Raw genomic sequence first — 15,132 nt, 5'->3', positions numbered from 1 at the left:
TTTTTACCAAACGTAGGTAGGATAAAACAAATTGGCCAAAAATTTAAAAAAATTTTGGTTTTTACATTTTTTTTGGGGGGAATTTCATATAAAAAAAATGTGAAAAATATTGCTATTTTTGCAAAATTGTCGCTCTTTTTTTTGTTTATAGCGCGTGATCAAAAAATTGCACAGGTGATCAAATACCACCAAAAGAAAGCTCTGTTTGTGGGAAAAAAAGGAGGTCAAATTCGTTTAGGTACAGCGTCGCACGACCGCGCAATTGTCCGTTAAAGTCACGCAGTGCCGAATCGCAAAATACCCCCTGGTCTTTTAGCAGTAAAATCCTCCGGGGCTTAAGTGGTTAATGGCTGTGTGTTGAGTTATTTTGAGGGGACAGCAAATTTACACTGTTAGCGCCGGTTCACACTGAGGCGATCCGACTTGCCGGGGCGACCTGTGAAGTCGCGGTGCACAGCATGCACCGTGACCTCAGAGCGACATGCACGGACTTCATATCATTGAAGTCAATGCAGGTCGCTCCAAAGTAGTACAGGACCCTTTTTCTAAGTCGGAGCGACTTGTGTCGCTCCTATTAGAACGGGTCCTGTGCTAATCTATGACAGGCGACCCACGGCGACTTGTCAGGCGACCAAGTCGCCTGACAAGTCGCCCCAGTGTAAGCCGGGTCTTATACAAGCTGTACACTCACTACTTTACATTGTAGCAAAGTGTCATTTCTTCAGTGTTGTCACATGAAAAGATAGAATAAAATATTTACAAAAATGTGAGGGGTGTACTTACTTTTGTGAGATTTACCAAAAATATGTAGCAGAATACAAATTGGGCTAAAATTATAAAAAAAAAAAAAAAAAAAAAAATTGAATTTTTTTATTGGGAATGTTATATAGCAGAATGTAAAAAATATTGTATTTTTTTTTTTTTCTCAGAATTGTTGCACTTTTTTTAGCACAAAAAATAAAAATCGCGGAGAAGATCAAATACCACCAAAAGATGCATTTAAGCATCTAGATGGGGAGAAGACGACTTGCTGAAGTTCAAATCAGGCATCAGAATGGGGAAGAAAGGGGATTGAAGTGACTTTGAACGTGGCATGGTTGTTGGTGGCAGACGGGCCGGCCTGAGTAAATCCTGCCTTGCATCACCAGTTCAGGCTGGTGGTGGTGGTGTAATAGTATGGGGGAGGGGGGTTAATGGTATGGGGGGGGGTAACGATTCAGGCTGGTGGTGGTGTTACGGTGTGGGGGAGGGGGGTAATGGTTCAGGCTGGTGGTGGTGGTGTAATGGTGTGGGGGAGGGGGGGTAACAGTTCAGGCTGGTGGTGGTGGTGTAATGGTGTGGTGGAGGGGGGTAATGGTTCAGGCTGGTGTTGTAATGGTGTGGGGGAGGAGGGAGGGGGTAATGGTTCAGGCTGGTGGTGGTGTAATAGTGTGGGGGGGGGGGGGTAATGGTTCAGGCTGGTGGTGGTGGTGTAATGGTGTGGGGGAGGAGGGTGGTAATGGTTCAGGCTGGTGGGGGTGTAATGGTGTGGGGGAGGGGGGTAATGGTTCAGGCTGGTGGTGGCGGTGTAATGGTGTGGGGGAGGAGAGGGGGGGTAATGGTTCAGGCTGGTGGTGTAATGGTGTGGGGGAGGAGAGGAGGGGGGTAATGGTTCAGGCTGGTGGTGTAATGGTGTGGGGGAGGAGAGGAGAGGGGTAATGGTTCAGGTTGGTGGTGTAATGGTGTGGGGGAGAAGGGAGGGTAATGGTTCAGGCTGGTGGTGGTGGTGTTACGGTGTGGGGGAGGGGGGTAATGGTTCAGGCTGGTGGTGGTGTTACGGTGTGGGGGAGGGGGGTAATGGTTCAGGCTGGTGGTGGTGTTACGGTGTGGGGGAGGGGGGTAATGGTTCAGGCTGGTGGTGGTGGTGTAATGGTGTGGGGGAGGGGGGGGTAATGGTTCAGGCTGGTGGTGGTGTTACGGTGTGGGGGAGGGGGGTAATGGTTCAGGCTGGTGGTGTAATGGTGTGGGGGAGGGGGGGTAATGGTTCAGGCTGGTGATGGTGGTGTAATGGTGTGGGGGAGGGGGGGTAATGGTTCGGGCTGGTGGTGGTGTAATAGTGTGGGGGAGGGGGGTAATGGTTCAGGCTGGTGGTGGTGGTGTAATGGTGTGGGGGAGGAGGGGTAATGGTTCAGGCTGGTGGTGGTGTAATGGTGTGGGGGAGGGGGGTAATGGTTCAGGCTGGTGGGGGTGTAATGGTGTGGGGGGAGGGGGGTAATGGTTCAGGCTGGTGGTGGTGGTGTAATGGTGTGGGGGAGGAGGGGGGGTAATGGTTCAGGCTGGTGGTGGTGTAATAGTGTGGGGGGTATTTTCTTGGCACACTTTGGCCCCCTCAGTACCAATTGAACATTGTATAAACCCCACCCCCTCCCTGAGTATTGTTGATGACCATGTCCATCCCTTTATGACTGCAGTGTCCCCATCTTCTGATGGCTCCTCCCATCTTCTGATGGCTCCTCCCAGCAGGATAATACACCATGTCACAAAGCTCCAATCATCTCACCACTGGTTTCTTCACCATGACAATGAGGTCACTGTCCTCCAATGGCCTCCACACTCACCACATCTCATCCAATAGAGCATCTTTGGGATGTGGTGGAACGGGAGATTGGCATCATGGATGTGCAGCCGACAAATCTGCAGCAACTGTGTGATGCCATCATGTCGCTATGGAGGAAAATCTCTGAGGAAAGTTTCCCGCACCTTGTTGTATCTATGCCACCAAGAATGAAGGCAAAAGGGGATCCAACCCGCTACTAGCAAGGTGTACCTAATAAAGTGTCCGGTGAGTGGATATCCAGTTGCCGACCGCCCCACACAGATATACTGCGGCAGGGCGGCTCGGTTGTGCAAAATCACGTATATCTATGTGATTTCGTGCACGCGGTCTCAGCGGTGCATGCGTTTAGACACAGAGGGAGGCGGGCCGTGGGAGGAGCAGCGGCGATTGCCACCATCCTCCTGCAACTGTCAGAGAAACTGACAGAAGACCCGCCTACTTATGTAAACAAAGCAGGCGGATCTTCTGTCAGACAGGCAGAGAGAGATCAGCAGTTTCAGCTAAGCTACAACCCCCGATCTCTCTTTGCCTGTCACAGAGCCCCTCCCCCACACAGTGAGTAAGCACCAACAGGCATCCATTAACCCCTTTGATCACCCCCAGTGTTAGCCCCTTCCCTGCCAGTGTCATTAGTACAGTAACAGTGCATATTTATAGCACTGATTACTGTAGTAATGTCACTGGTTCCCCCCAAAAGTGTCAAAAATGTCAGTCAAGGGTCCGATCTGTCCGCCGAAATGTCGCAGTCCCGCTAAAAATTGCAGATCGCCGCCATTACTCGTTAAAAAAAAAACACCAAAAATGACATAAATCCTTCCTATTTTTTAAATAAAAAATAAATAAAAAGTCCAAAAATCTTTCCCGAAGTTTGTTGCGCAAACCAATAAAAATACGCTTTTCGGGATTTTTTTTTTTTTTACCAAAAATATGTAGCAGAAAACAAATTGGCCTAAAATGATAAAAAAATTTAATTTTTTTTTTTTTTTTTGTAAATGTTATATAGCAAAATGTGAAAATATCGTTTTTTTTTCCCAGAATTGTCACTTTTTTTTTTGTTTATAACGCAAAAAAATAAAAATCGCACAGGTGATCAAATACCACCAATAGAAATCTTTATTTGTGGGGAAAAAAGGGACATCAATTTTTTTTTTTTTTTTGGGTACAGCGTCGCACGACCACGCAATTTTCCGTTAAAGTAACGCAGTGCCGAATCGCAAAATATGACCTGGTCATTAAGGGGGGAAATCTTCGGGTCTAGAAGTGGTTAAGGGGGGGGGGTAAAACCTTCTGGAACTGAAATGGATATAGCAAAACTAACTACAGACCTATAGAGCAAAGCTCTCTGCACAGAGCAGGTAATAAGCGATACAATAAGGTAATAAGAGATACAATAAGGTAATAAGCGATACAATAAGGTAATAAGAGATACAATAAGGTAATAAGTGATACAATAAGGTAATAAGAGATACAATAAGGTAATAAGCGATACAATAAGGTAATAAGAGATACAATAAGGTAATAAGCGATACAATAAGGTAATAAGTGATACAATAAGGTAATAAGAGATACAATAAGGTAATAAGCGATACAATAAGGTAATAAGTGATACAATAAGGTAATAAGAGATACAATAAGGTAATAAGCGATACAATAAGGTAATAAGAGATACAATAAGGTAATAAGCGATACAATAAGGTAATAAGCGATACAATAAGGTAATAAGCGTTACAATAAGGTAATAAGAGATACAATAAGGTAATAAGAGATACAATAAGGTAATAAGAGATACAATAAGGTAATAAGTGATACAATAAGGTAATAAGAGATACAATAAGGTAATAAGCGATACAATAAGGTAATAAGAGATACAATAAGGTAATAAGCGATACAATAAGGTAATAAGAGATACAATAAGGTAATAAGCGATACAATAAGGTAATAAGTGATACAATAAGGTAATAAGAGATACAATAAGGTAATAAGCGATACAATAAGGTAATAAGAGATACAATAAGGTAATAAGCGATACAATAAGGTAATAAGCGATACAATAAGGTAATAAGCGTTACAATAAGGTAATAAGAGATACAATAAGGTAATAAGAGATACAATAAGGTAATAAGAGATACAATAAAGTAATAAGAGATACAATAAGGTAATAAGAGATACAATAAGGTAATAAGCGATACAATAAGGTAATAAGAGATACAATAAGGTAATAAGCGATACAATAAGGTAATAAGAGATACAATAAGGTAATAAGCGATACAATAAGGTAATAAGAGATACAATAAGGTAATAAGCGATACAATAAGGTAATAAGAGATACAATAAGGTAATAAGCGATACAATAAGGTAATAAGTGATACAATAAGGTAATAAGAGATACAATAAGGTAATAAGCGATACAATAAGGTAATAAGAGATACAATAAGGTAATAAGAGATACAATAAGGTAATAAGCGATACAATAAGGTAATAAGAGATACAATAAGGTAATAAGCGTTACAATAAGGTAATAAGCGATACAATAAGGTAATAAGAGATACAATAAGGTAGTAAGCGATACAATAAGGTAATAAGAGATACAATAAGGTAATAAGCGATACAATAAGGTAATAAGCGATACAATAAGGTAATAAGCGTTACAATAAGGTAATAAGCGATACAATAAGGTAATAAGAGATACAATAAGGTAGTAAGCGATACAATAAGGTAATAAGAGATACAATAAGGTAATAAGCGATACAATAAGGTAATAAGAGATACAATAAGGTAATAAGCGATACAATAAGGTAATAAGCGATACAATAAGGTAATAAGCGTTACAATAAGGTAATAAGAGATACAATAAGGTAATAAGAGATACAATAAGGTAATAAGAGATACAATAAGGTAATAAGAGATACAATAAGGTAATAAGCGATACAATAAGGTAATAAGAGATACAATAAGGTAATAAGCGATACAATAAGGTAATAAGAGATACAATAAGGTAATAAGCGATACAATAAGGTAATAAGTGATACAATAAGGTAATAAGAGATACAATAAGGTAATAAGCGATACAATAAGGTAATAAGAGATACAATAAGGTAATAAGAGATACAATAAGGTAATAAGCGATACAATAAGGTAATAAGAGATACAATAAGGTAATAAGCGATACAATAAGGTAATAAGCGATACAATAAGGTAATAAGCGTTACAATAAGGTAATAAGCGATACAATAAGGTAATAAGAGATACAATAAGGTAATAAGCGATACAATAAGGTAATAAGAGATACAATAAGGTAATAAGCGATACAATAAGGTAATAAGAGATACAATAAGGTAATAAGAGATACAATAAGGTAATAAGCGATACAATAAGGTAATAAGCGATACAATAAGGTAATAAGAGATACAATAAGGTAATAAGCGATACAATAAGGTAGAAGTGATGGCGGCCATCCATGACTTCTTCAGGATCGGGTCTTACCTCTATCAGACGAAGGATCTGACCTCCACCCCACCACCTCTATGGAAGATCTCTGACTGGGTGGCTGCTAGTGAGCTTTGTATTCATACTTTATGCAATCTCCTTCCTGCACCGTTATGTAATCCAGTTATTAAGAAGGCGAGATATTAAAGTGGTTGTAAAGGCATTTTTTTTTCAAATAACAAACATCTCTATTTACCTGCACTTTGCAATGGGACCCCATTGGTGCACCTGGCTCCTCCTCTTTGGCCAATTCCCCCCCCCCCAGGAAGCCGCTGCCCATGGGGGCACTCATGTGTGCTTGTTCCTGAGCCCCACCACTGCATCCATAGACACAGACAGCGGCACTCAGCCCCGCCCCCCGCTCGCTCATCACTGGCTTTAATTAACAGCCAATGGCTGCCGATGCTCCAGCAAAGCCAGAGAGACTCGGAAGTGAGAGAAGAGAAGAGCTGCAGATGGTGCACAGAGCTGGATAAAATGAGGGCTCAGGTAAGTAAAAGGAGGGGGAAGGGAGGGGGGGGGGTGAGGGAGGATATTGACGCCTAAACATTTTTGCATTAACCGCTTTGGGGGGAAAAAAAAGGACATCAATTTTATTTGGGTAAAGCGTCGAACGACCGCGCAATTGTCCGTATCCACTTAAGGACCGGGATTATTTCTGACTCTTGTTGTTTACAAGTTAAAATCTGTATTTTTTTTTTTGCTAAAAAAATGACTTAGAACTCCGAAAACAATACATTTTTTTTTTCTTTTTTTTTTTTTTTTTTTAGCAAAGACTCTGGAGAATAAAATGGCGGTCATAGTCATGTGGTATTTGCGCAGCAGTCTTTCAAACGCAATTTATTTTGGAAAAAAAATCAATTTTACAGAATTTTAAAAAAAAACTAAACAGTAAACTTAGCCCAATTTTTTTTTGTATATTGTGAAAGATGATGTCACGCCGAGTAAACAGATACCCAACATGTTACCATTTAAAATTGCGCACACCCATGGAATGGCGACAAACTACGATACTTAACCACTTAAGGACCGAGCCCATTTCTGACTCTTGTTGTTTACAAGTTAAAATCTGTATTTTTTGCTAGAAAATGACTTAGAACCCCCAAAACATTACATTTTTTTTTTTTTTTTTAGCAAAGACTCTCGACAATAAAATTTGTGCAGCGGTCTTTCAAACGCAATTTATTTTGGAAAAAATCAATTTTACTGAATTAAAAAAAAAAATAAACAGTAAAGTTAGCCCAATTTTTTTTTTTGTATATTGTGAAAGATGAGGTCACGTCGAGTAAACAGATACCCAACATGTTACCGTTTAAAATTGCGCACACCCGTGGAATGGCGACAAACTACGATACTTAACCACTTAAGGACCGAGCCCATTTCTGACTCTTGTTGTTTACAAGTTAAAATCAGTATTTTTTGCTAGAAAATGACTTAGAACCCCCAAAACATTACATTTCTTTTTTTTTCGCAAAGATTTTGGAGAATAAAATGGCGGTCGTGGTCACGTGGTATTTGCGCAGCAGTCTTTCAAACGCAATTTATTTTGGAAAAATAAATTTTACTGAATTGAAAAAAAAACTAAACAGTAAAGTTAGCCCGTTTTTTTTGTATACTGTGAAAGGTGATGTCACGCCGAGTAAATAAATACCCAACATGTTACGGTGTAAAATTGCGCACACTTGTGGAATGGCAACAAACTACGGTACTTAAAAATCGCCTCACAGGTCGCCGCAGGTCGCCTTCCATAGGGAAGCTGCGGACCCATTCTAATAGGAGTGACACAAGTCGCTCCGACTTAGAAAAAGGGTCCGGAGCTTCTTTGGGGCGACCCGGAGGCGACCGCCATAGACTTCAATGTTATGAAGTCCGTGGCGGCCGCTCCGAGGTCGCGGCGCGCTGCTCGCACCGCGACCTCGGAGGTCGCCACCCGAAGTCGGATCGCCCCTATGTGAACGGGGGCTAATTCCTATTACAAGGAATGTAAACATCCCTTGTAATAGAAATAAGCAGGACAGGTCCTCTTTATTGTGAGATCTGCGGGTCAAAAAGACCTCACACCTCACATCTACACTAAAAAACAAAAAAATCAAAACAAAAAAAAAGTCATATTTTTCTGCAAGAAAGAAAATGGGCCCTTTAAGGCCGTTGGGAGGAAGTAACGTATGAGGTCGCTCCGGTCCTCCAAGGCCATAGAGTGGAGTGGGGGCAATCCTGCCCTTACTTGACTTCCTGCCTAGAACTCCATCGGACCGGATTGTTTTCCCCACTACTGACGGATCCGGTAAGCTGGGAAAACTACCAGGAAGCGGCAGGAGGAGGGGGGGGGCACCTCTCCTGCCGCCCATAAAAATTATCCCGCGGTGAATCCACCGATGGGACCACTTTTATGTTAAAGCAGACCGCCCACTGTTTAAAAAAATACTGGGGTTATGGCAGTTTTCTGCTGCCATAAACCCGGTATTTAACGTCAAACTGCCGACGTAAAACTGCAATGGGTGGTCAAATTTGGTGCCTGGGGGGTCTGCCTGTAAAGTGGAGCATCTGTAGCATGAATATAACATGCTGCAGCCAAAATGTAATTTCTAAAGAAAAAAAAAAAAAAAACACGAGTCCGGCTCCCGATTCTTACCCCTTCCTTTCTCTCTCGATGGAAATCCGACCTTGCTACTCAATTCACCGACTCTCAAAAAGGAGAAGATCCTCCACTTTGCGCAGAAATCCTCCATATCTACGAAGGTCCAGGAAACGGGTTCTAAGATTTTGACTAGGTGGTATAGGGTGCCCACAACCCTTCACTGGTATTTTCCGCAGGTGCCTGATACATGTCGGCCGGGGGGTACCATGTTGCACATCTTCTGGGATTGTACGAAACGTAAAAAATTTTGGCAAGCAGTGAGTAGTACCATCAAACACTTGACTAATGGTGACCTGATGGACGACCCAGCGGCATGCTTGCTGCACCTCCCGCCAACAGGGCATTTAAAAATACAAGACCTCTCTTAACAGTCCAGGCATTTATCCCTCTGTGTTGAAGGTCTGTGCATCCACCCTAGAAGTTCTCTAAAATTAACAAACTCAGGGACATGGAAGACCTCACGGCTACCCTCCATAACTGAGAGGGGTCTTTTCGTGACACCTGGAGACCATGGCAACACTTTTTTTTCATGGATGCCTATATACAGGAGGCGTATATTAGTGATCGACCCATATCGGTTTTATCGCTACCGATACCGATATTTTGGCCAATGCATATCAGTATCGGACGATATGCGCCAATATTTTTGTACATTTAAAACATTTTATTTTTTTTTTCTTGACAGGTACTCTTGTGGAGGGATCTGGGGGGTCTAAAAGACCCCAAACCCCTCCTCTGCACTCATGACATCACTTCCGGGTTTTTGCATGGAGACCCGATCAGAGCCAAATGGGGCTTTGATCGGGTCTTCGGTGGCCATGCAGGCTGGTTGCCCGGGTCTCCCGGTGGGACGGTAGACCTGGGCGAGCCACGAAAGGTGGCGGGAGGGTGGGGGACGTCCCCTCCAGCTCCTTGTATGACAGCCGAGCGGCTTCTCAGACGCATCGGTTGTCAATACAAGACAGCTGACCGTCGGCTATGGACGCCGGTACCGGGGTGATGGCTATAGCTGCAGACATCACTCCGGTACAAGCACTTTGCTAAATATCGGCAATATCGTTAACCTTCGGGGCCAATTCCAATATTTTTTGGGGAAAGTGCAGATCGGCCCTCAAAATATCGGCAATATCGGTAACCTCCGGGGCCGATTCCAATATATCAGGGAAAGTGCATATCGGCCCTCGATATATCGGCTTTGCCGACAATCGGTCGATCCCTAGTCTGTAGGCAACATGGCTGATTTTTCCAAGGGCTGCTAATAGGCCTTGAGTGGGAGAATCCATAGCTATGGTCCTTCATGTCTCTAGAAGTCCTTGTTTCTCCCCTCCGTCTGAGCTTCCCCTTCTCCATCTTTTCTTCCCATCTCTATCAGTCCTCTTTTTAAATTACTTACTTTAGTTTGCAATCCTCTCCTCTGCAGTCTTCTTGCTGGATCGTCTTTAGTGGACCGTACCCTCTCCCCTTTTCTCTGGGGTAATTGCCCGCCGGGGGGATCTAATTCGACCAAGGTTTTCTTTACTCTATATCCCACAGGTTTGTAATATTATGTTAGGGTTGTTCCATATAGGCTGGACCTTTTGGAGTTATTTACCATTATGTCCTCCCGGCTATGTTTTACTCGCCTGACTTGGAACTTGTCATGTTATATATAATATGTCTTCTTGTACTGTCTCTGTAGTCCTACTGTTGATGTCTACTGTATGTATTTGACGGACCTAGGTCAAGTCATTATATTTTTGCTCAACCCTTACCTTGATTTGTACAATGGTTACATAAAGGAATTACGAAAAGTTCCCATTTGTTCATTTCCTTTGAAGCGCCACCCACAGGAACTCCACCTCTTCCCTTGACCCATTTGCAATAGGCTTCCTATTTAATGCGGACTCTAGGGACCCCTCTGGTGTGCGGTGGCTTTCATCTTAACATGTAGACCTTTAGTTACTTACAAATTCTGTTGGGTAGAGTAAATTACCAGCCCATTTATTGACCATTTAACAAAAAAAATCTCGAACACAGCAATATTAAGAAACAAAGCAAATATAACTGCCCCATGTACACACACTATGTTGTCAAAAGTATTGGGACGCCTGCCTTTACCCACACATGAACTTTAATGGCATCCCAGTCTTAGTCTGTAGGGTTCAAGATTGAGTCGGCCCACCCTTTGCAGCTATAACAGCTTCAATTCTTCTGGGAAGGCCGTCCACAAGGTTTAGGAGTGTGCCTATGGGAATGTTTCACCATTCTTCCAGAAGCTCATTTGTGAGGTCAGACATTGATGTTGGAAGAAAAGGCCTGGCTCACAGTCTCCGCTCTAATTCATCCCAAAGGTGTTCTATCGGGTTGAGGTCAGGACTCCGTTCAGGCCAGTCAAGTTCCTCCACGCCAAACTCACTCATTCATGTCTTTATGGACCTTGCTTTGTGCACTGGTGTGCAGTCATGATGGAACAGGAAGGGGCCATCCCCCAAACGGTTCCCACAAAATCGGGAGCTTGAAATTGTACAAAATGTCTTGGTGTAATGACGCTAAATTCCCTTCACTGGAACTAGGGGGTCAAGCCCAACCCCTTAAAAAATAACCCCACACTATAATCCTCCCTCCACCAAATGTATTGGACCAGTGCACAAAGCAAGGTCCATAAAGACATGGGTGAGCTTGTTTGGGGTGGAGGACCTTGACTGGCCTGCACAGAGTCTTGACCTCAACCCGTTAGAACATCTTTGGGATGTATTACAGCGGAGACTGTGAGCCAGGCCTTCTCGACTGACATCAGTGCCTGACCTCATAAATGCGCTTCTGGAAGAATGGTGAAACATTCCCATAGACACAAAAGACAAGGGTTCCTGCGAGCAACCACTCTGCTATAGATTTTTAAAATGCCGCAGACACTTCACTTCTCATAAAAGTGCAATAGATCCAAAAAGTATTAAAATAGTGTTGCGCAAAGTAAAAATCTATTTAAATGTGTAAAATTTGAGATAGAGTGTTTAAATAAATAAATACATGTAATCCTCAAGGTTCGGATCCCAATTCTATTTTCTTAAAATACAATCACTTATATAAAATCCGTCGCTAAAAGATAAAATATTTGTGCTATGGGTGATCCTAATAAAATGTGTAGTGCTGTAAGAAAGTGCTAAGTGCTGGAATGCTGGGATATATCTCAAAAGTTTCTATTACATGAAATCTATATAATAATCAATGTACCTTAAATGTCAATACTCAAAATTAGACAGTGAAAAAATATTATATGTATAAATTCATATAAATACAATATCGAAAATGTGAAAGATATAAAAATATAATTAAAATTAAATAAAAAGTGTCCAATAAATCCAGTGACAATTAGTGCAATTCAGTCTTCTATATGTGCTCAGGCCACCAGTTTGTGGCTGTGATCCCAGAACCAAGTGGGTGACCAGGGTGTTCAATCCCACTGAGGAAGACACGTGGTCCCTTGTGTCGTCACGCGTAGGGGAGGGGCAAGGACGGACGGAGCGCTACGCTGTTCTGTATGCGAGACTGTGAGGCTGTCGGCTACATCCAGTGCAGGGATAAGGACACAGCTGCGGCGTCTCCCACTATACCACAACGGTACTTTGAAGAGGGCGATTGTTTAAAGGGCTATCTAAAGGTGCATGGATGCACCGTTAAATGTGAGTGTAATTTGATTTTTTGGAATAAATATATCTTTTAAACTGTATAAGCACTATTTTGAGCTTTTTTACTTTCATGTCATGCGGATTACTGAGGAGATAAAAGGCTAATCTATGGGATAAGAGCACCTGAAGCTCCTAAACACTCAGCATTCGAGCCCAGTATTATTTAATGCAAGTTCACTGATGAGATAAATGGCCAATCTATGGGATAAGACCTCCTGGAATTGCTAGAGATCCAGCATTTGAGCGCAATTATATTTAATACAAGGTGAGCGCCCAATCACAAGGGGGTGCACGAGTAGGAATTAGTAGTGACACCCTGGTCACCCACTTGGTTCTGGGATCACAGCCACAAACTGGTGGCCTGAGCACATATATGGCGCTTTTCCACTGCATGGAACCGTACCGGTTCGGCACCCTTTTGTGCTTTTCCACTGCTGGTACCGCATGGTATAGGGTCGGAACGGTTCGGTTCGGTACGGTACGGTATAGGTTTGCTTTTCCACTGCATGGAAGGGTACGGTACGGCTCTGAAAAAACAGTACCTACTCGATTGTGGTTCCAACAGGTACCAAACTGGTACCATATCCCACAATCCTTTGCATGCAGTCACTACTAGCCACTGATTGGTCAGAGAATCCCACCCACCCCGTTGTTATCCCACCCACTTAACTTTAGTACTACTTTAGTGGAAAAGCAAACCTATACCGTACCGTACCGAACCGTTCCGACCCGATACCATGCGGTACCAGCAGTGGAAAAGCAAACCGGGCCAAGCAGGGCCGAGTAGAGCCGAGCCGGTACTAGCCGGTACTTGCAGTGGAAAAGTGCCAATAGAAGACTGAATTGCACTAATTGTCACTGGATTTATTGGACACTTTTTATTTAATTTTAATTATATTTTTATATCTTTCACATTTTTGATATTGTATTTATATGAATTTATACATATAATATTTTTTCACTGTCTAATTTTGAGTATTGACATTTAAAGTACATTGATTATTATATAGATTTCATGTAATAGAAACTATTGAGATATATCACAGCATTCCAGCACTTAGCACTTTCTTACAGCACTACACATTTTCTTACACATTTTATTAGGATCACCCATAGCACAAATATTTTATCTTTTAGCGACGGATTTTATATAAGTGATTGTATTTTAAGAAAATAGAATTGGGATCAGAACCTTGAGGATTACATGTATTTATTTATTTAAACACTCGATCTCAAATTTTACACATTTAAATAGATTTTTACAATGCGCAACACTATTTTAATACTTTTTTGATTCCCATAGACACACTCCTAAACCTTGTGGACGGCCTTCCCAGAAGAGTTGAAGCTGTTATAGCTGCAAAGGGTGGGCCAACTCAATATTGAACCCTACGGACTAAGACTGGGATGCCATTAAAGTTCATGTGTGTGTAAAGGCCGGCATCCCAATACTTTTGATAATAAAGTATATGTGTTATATCATGCGGATGGATAAACAAAAAAAAACAAGTTGAGAAACACAACTCATATTAGTAAAAATCTTTACACATTGACTTATGGGACTCAAAAATAAAAACTAGACTATATATTAATTCATTACATTTCAGAGTAAAGCCCCGTACACAGCACCATACTAACAAGCCGAAAATCGGCAGATCGGTCGTCGGACGGAATTTCCCAGCCGAATTTCTACTCGTGTGTACGGGGCTTAAGTCTTCTTCAATCACCTGTAATCCTACTGCCATAGGTTGGCCTCTCACCCCCGCTTCTTCTCTCTTACAGCCCCTCCTCTAGAGGTGTGCCCTCTCCACTCTGATTCTTGCTGCTAATTGAGCTCCTCAAGGTTGATGGGTCTTCATGAAACACACTTTCCATGAGCCCACGGACAGACTGTCTCACCCTTTTCTTCATAACTTTCCCAATTAGGACATAGAGAATTGGGTTGATACAGCTATTGAAATAGGCCAGAGACTGAGAGAGAAGGTCCAGGATTATAACTACGTCATTGTAAATGAATAACATGACCACCCCCATGATGTGGTAGGGGGCCCAGGTGATGAAAAATGCAACTACAATGCTTAACACCACCTTGATGGTTTTTCTGCCTACATTTAAAGATCTGATGTTGTATGCTTTAATAGCCAGAGATATGTAACAGGCAGAAATGGTTATAAGAGGAATCAAAAACCCAAAAGTTAGATGTATAAAAGTGACGGCAAATATGTTGTGATCTTGTGAAAAGCAAATGGTCTTATTATTGAGAATGTCAGTTGTATTATAGATGGCGGCAGGCAGACTCATCCCAAGAGACATCATCCAAATAGCCAAGCATATCATCCACGCAGTGCGTACTCTTCGGTGATTTTGGGCCCACACCGGTCGAAAAATTAGAATCCATCGGTCAACGCTGATAGCCACCAAGGTGAAGACGCTGGCAAACATGTTAAGGATAACGATGAAGGGTAAAATCTTGCAGAGGGCAGGACCGTACAGCCATTCTCCGTAGAAGAACTGAGCTACAGTGAATGGAAGACACAAGCAGCACATGATATCGGCCAGAGCAAGGTTCCCAAACAACATGGTGGTCACGGTCCGCTCCATCTTCACTCCGGTAACCCAAAGCACCAGAGCATTGCCGGGGACACCGATGAGGGTGGTGAGAGATAAAACCAGGATGGTGAACATATGCTGGTGGTTGTAAAAGATGTCTTCTTCTGTCTCATGGCTGAAATTTGACATTTTGCTTC

The 15,132-nt window shown here is 42.3% G+C and overlaps 1 protein-coding gene across 1 annotated transcript; it reads right to left on the bottom strand.

Annotated features, from left to right (window-relative positions):
- Positions 1-14,161: 14,161 nt before the first annotated feature.
- Positions 14,162-15,132, bottom strand: LOC309564144 (C3a anaphylatoxin chemotactic receptor-like; the record flags this gene model as incomplete). Its single annotated transcript, XM_082268773.1, has 1 exon — positions 14,162-15,132. Exon 1 carries the CDS (start codon positions 15,122-15,124, stop codon positions 14,162-14,164), a length of 963 nt encoding a protein of 320 aa, XP_082124899.1. The 5' UTR covers positions 15,125-15,132.

The sequence above is a fragment of the Pelophylax lessonae genome, assembly GCF_965119305.1.
Source record: "Pelophylax lessonae genome assembly, chromosome: 9".
Classification (NCBI taxonomy): domain Eukaryota; kingdom Metazoa; phylum Chordata; class Amphibia; order Anura; family Ranidae; genus Pelophylax; species Pelophylax lessonae.
This window is presented reverse-complemented; position numbering and strand designations above follow the sequence as displayed.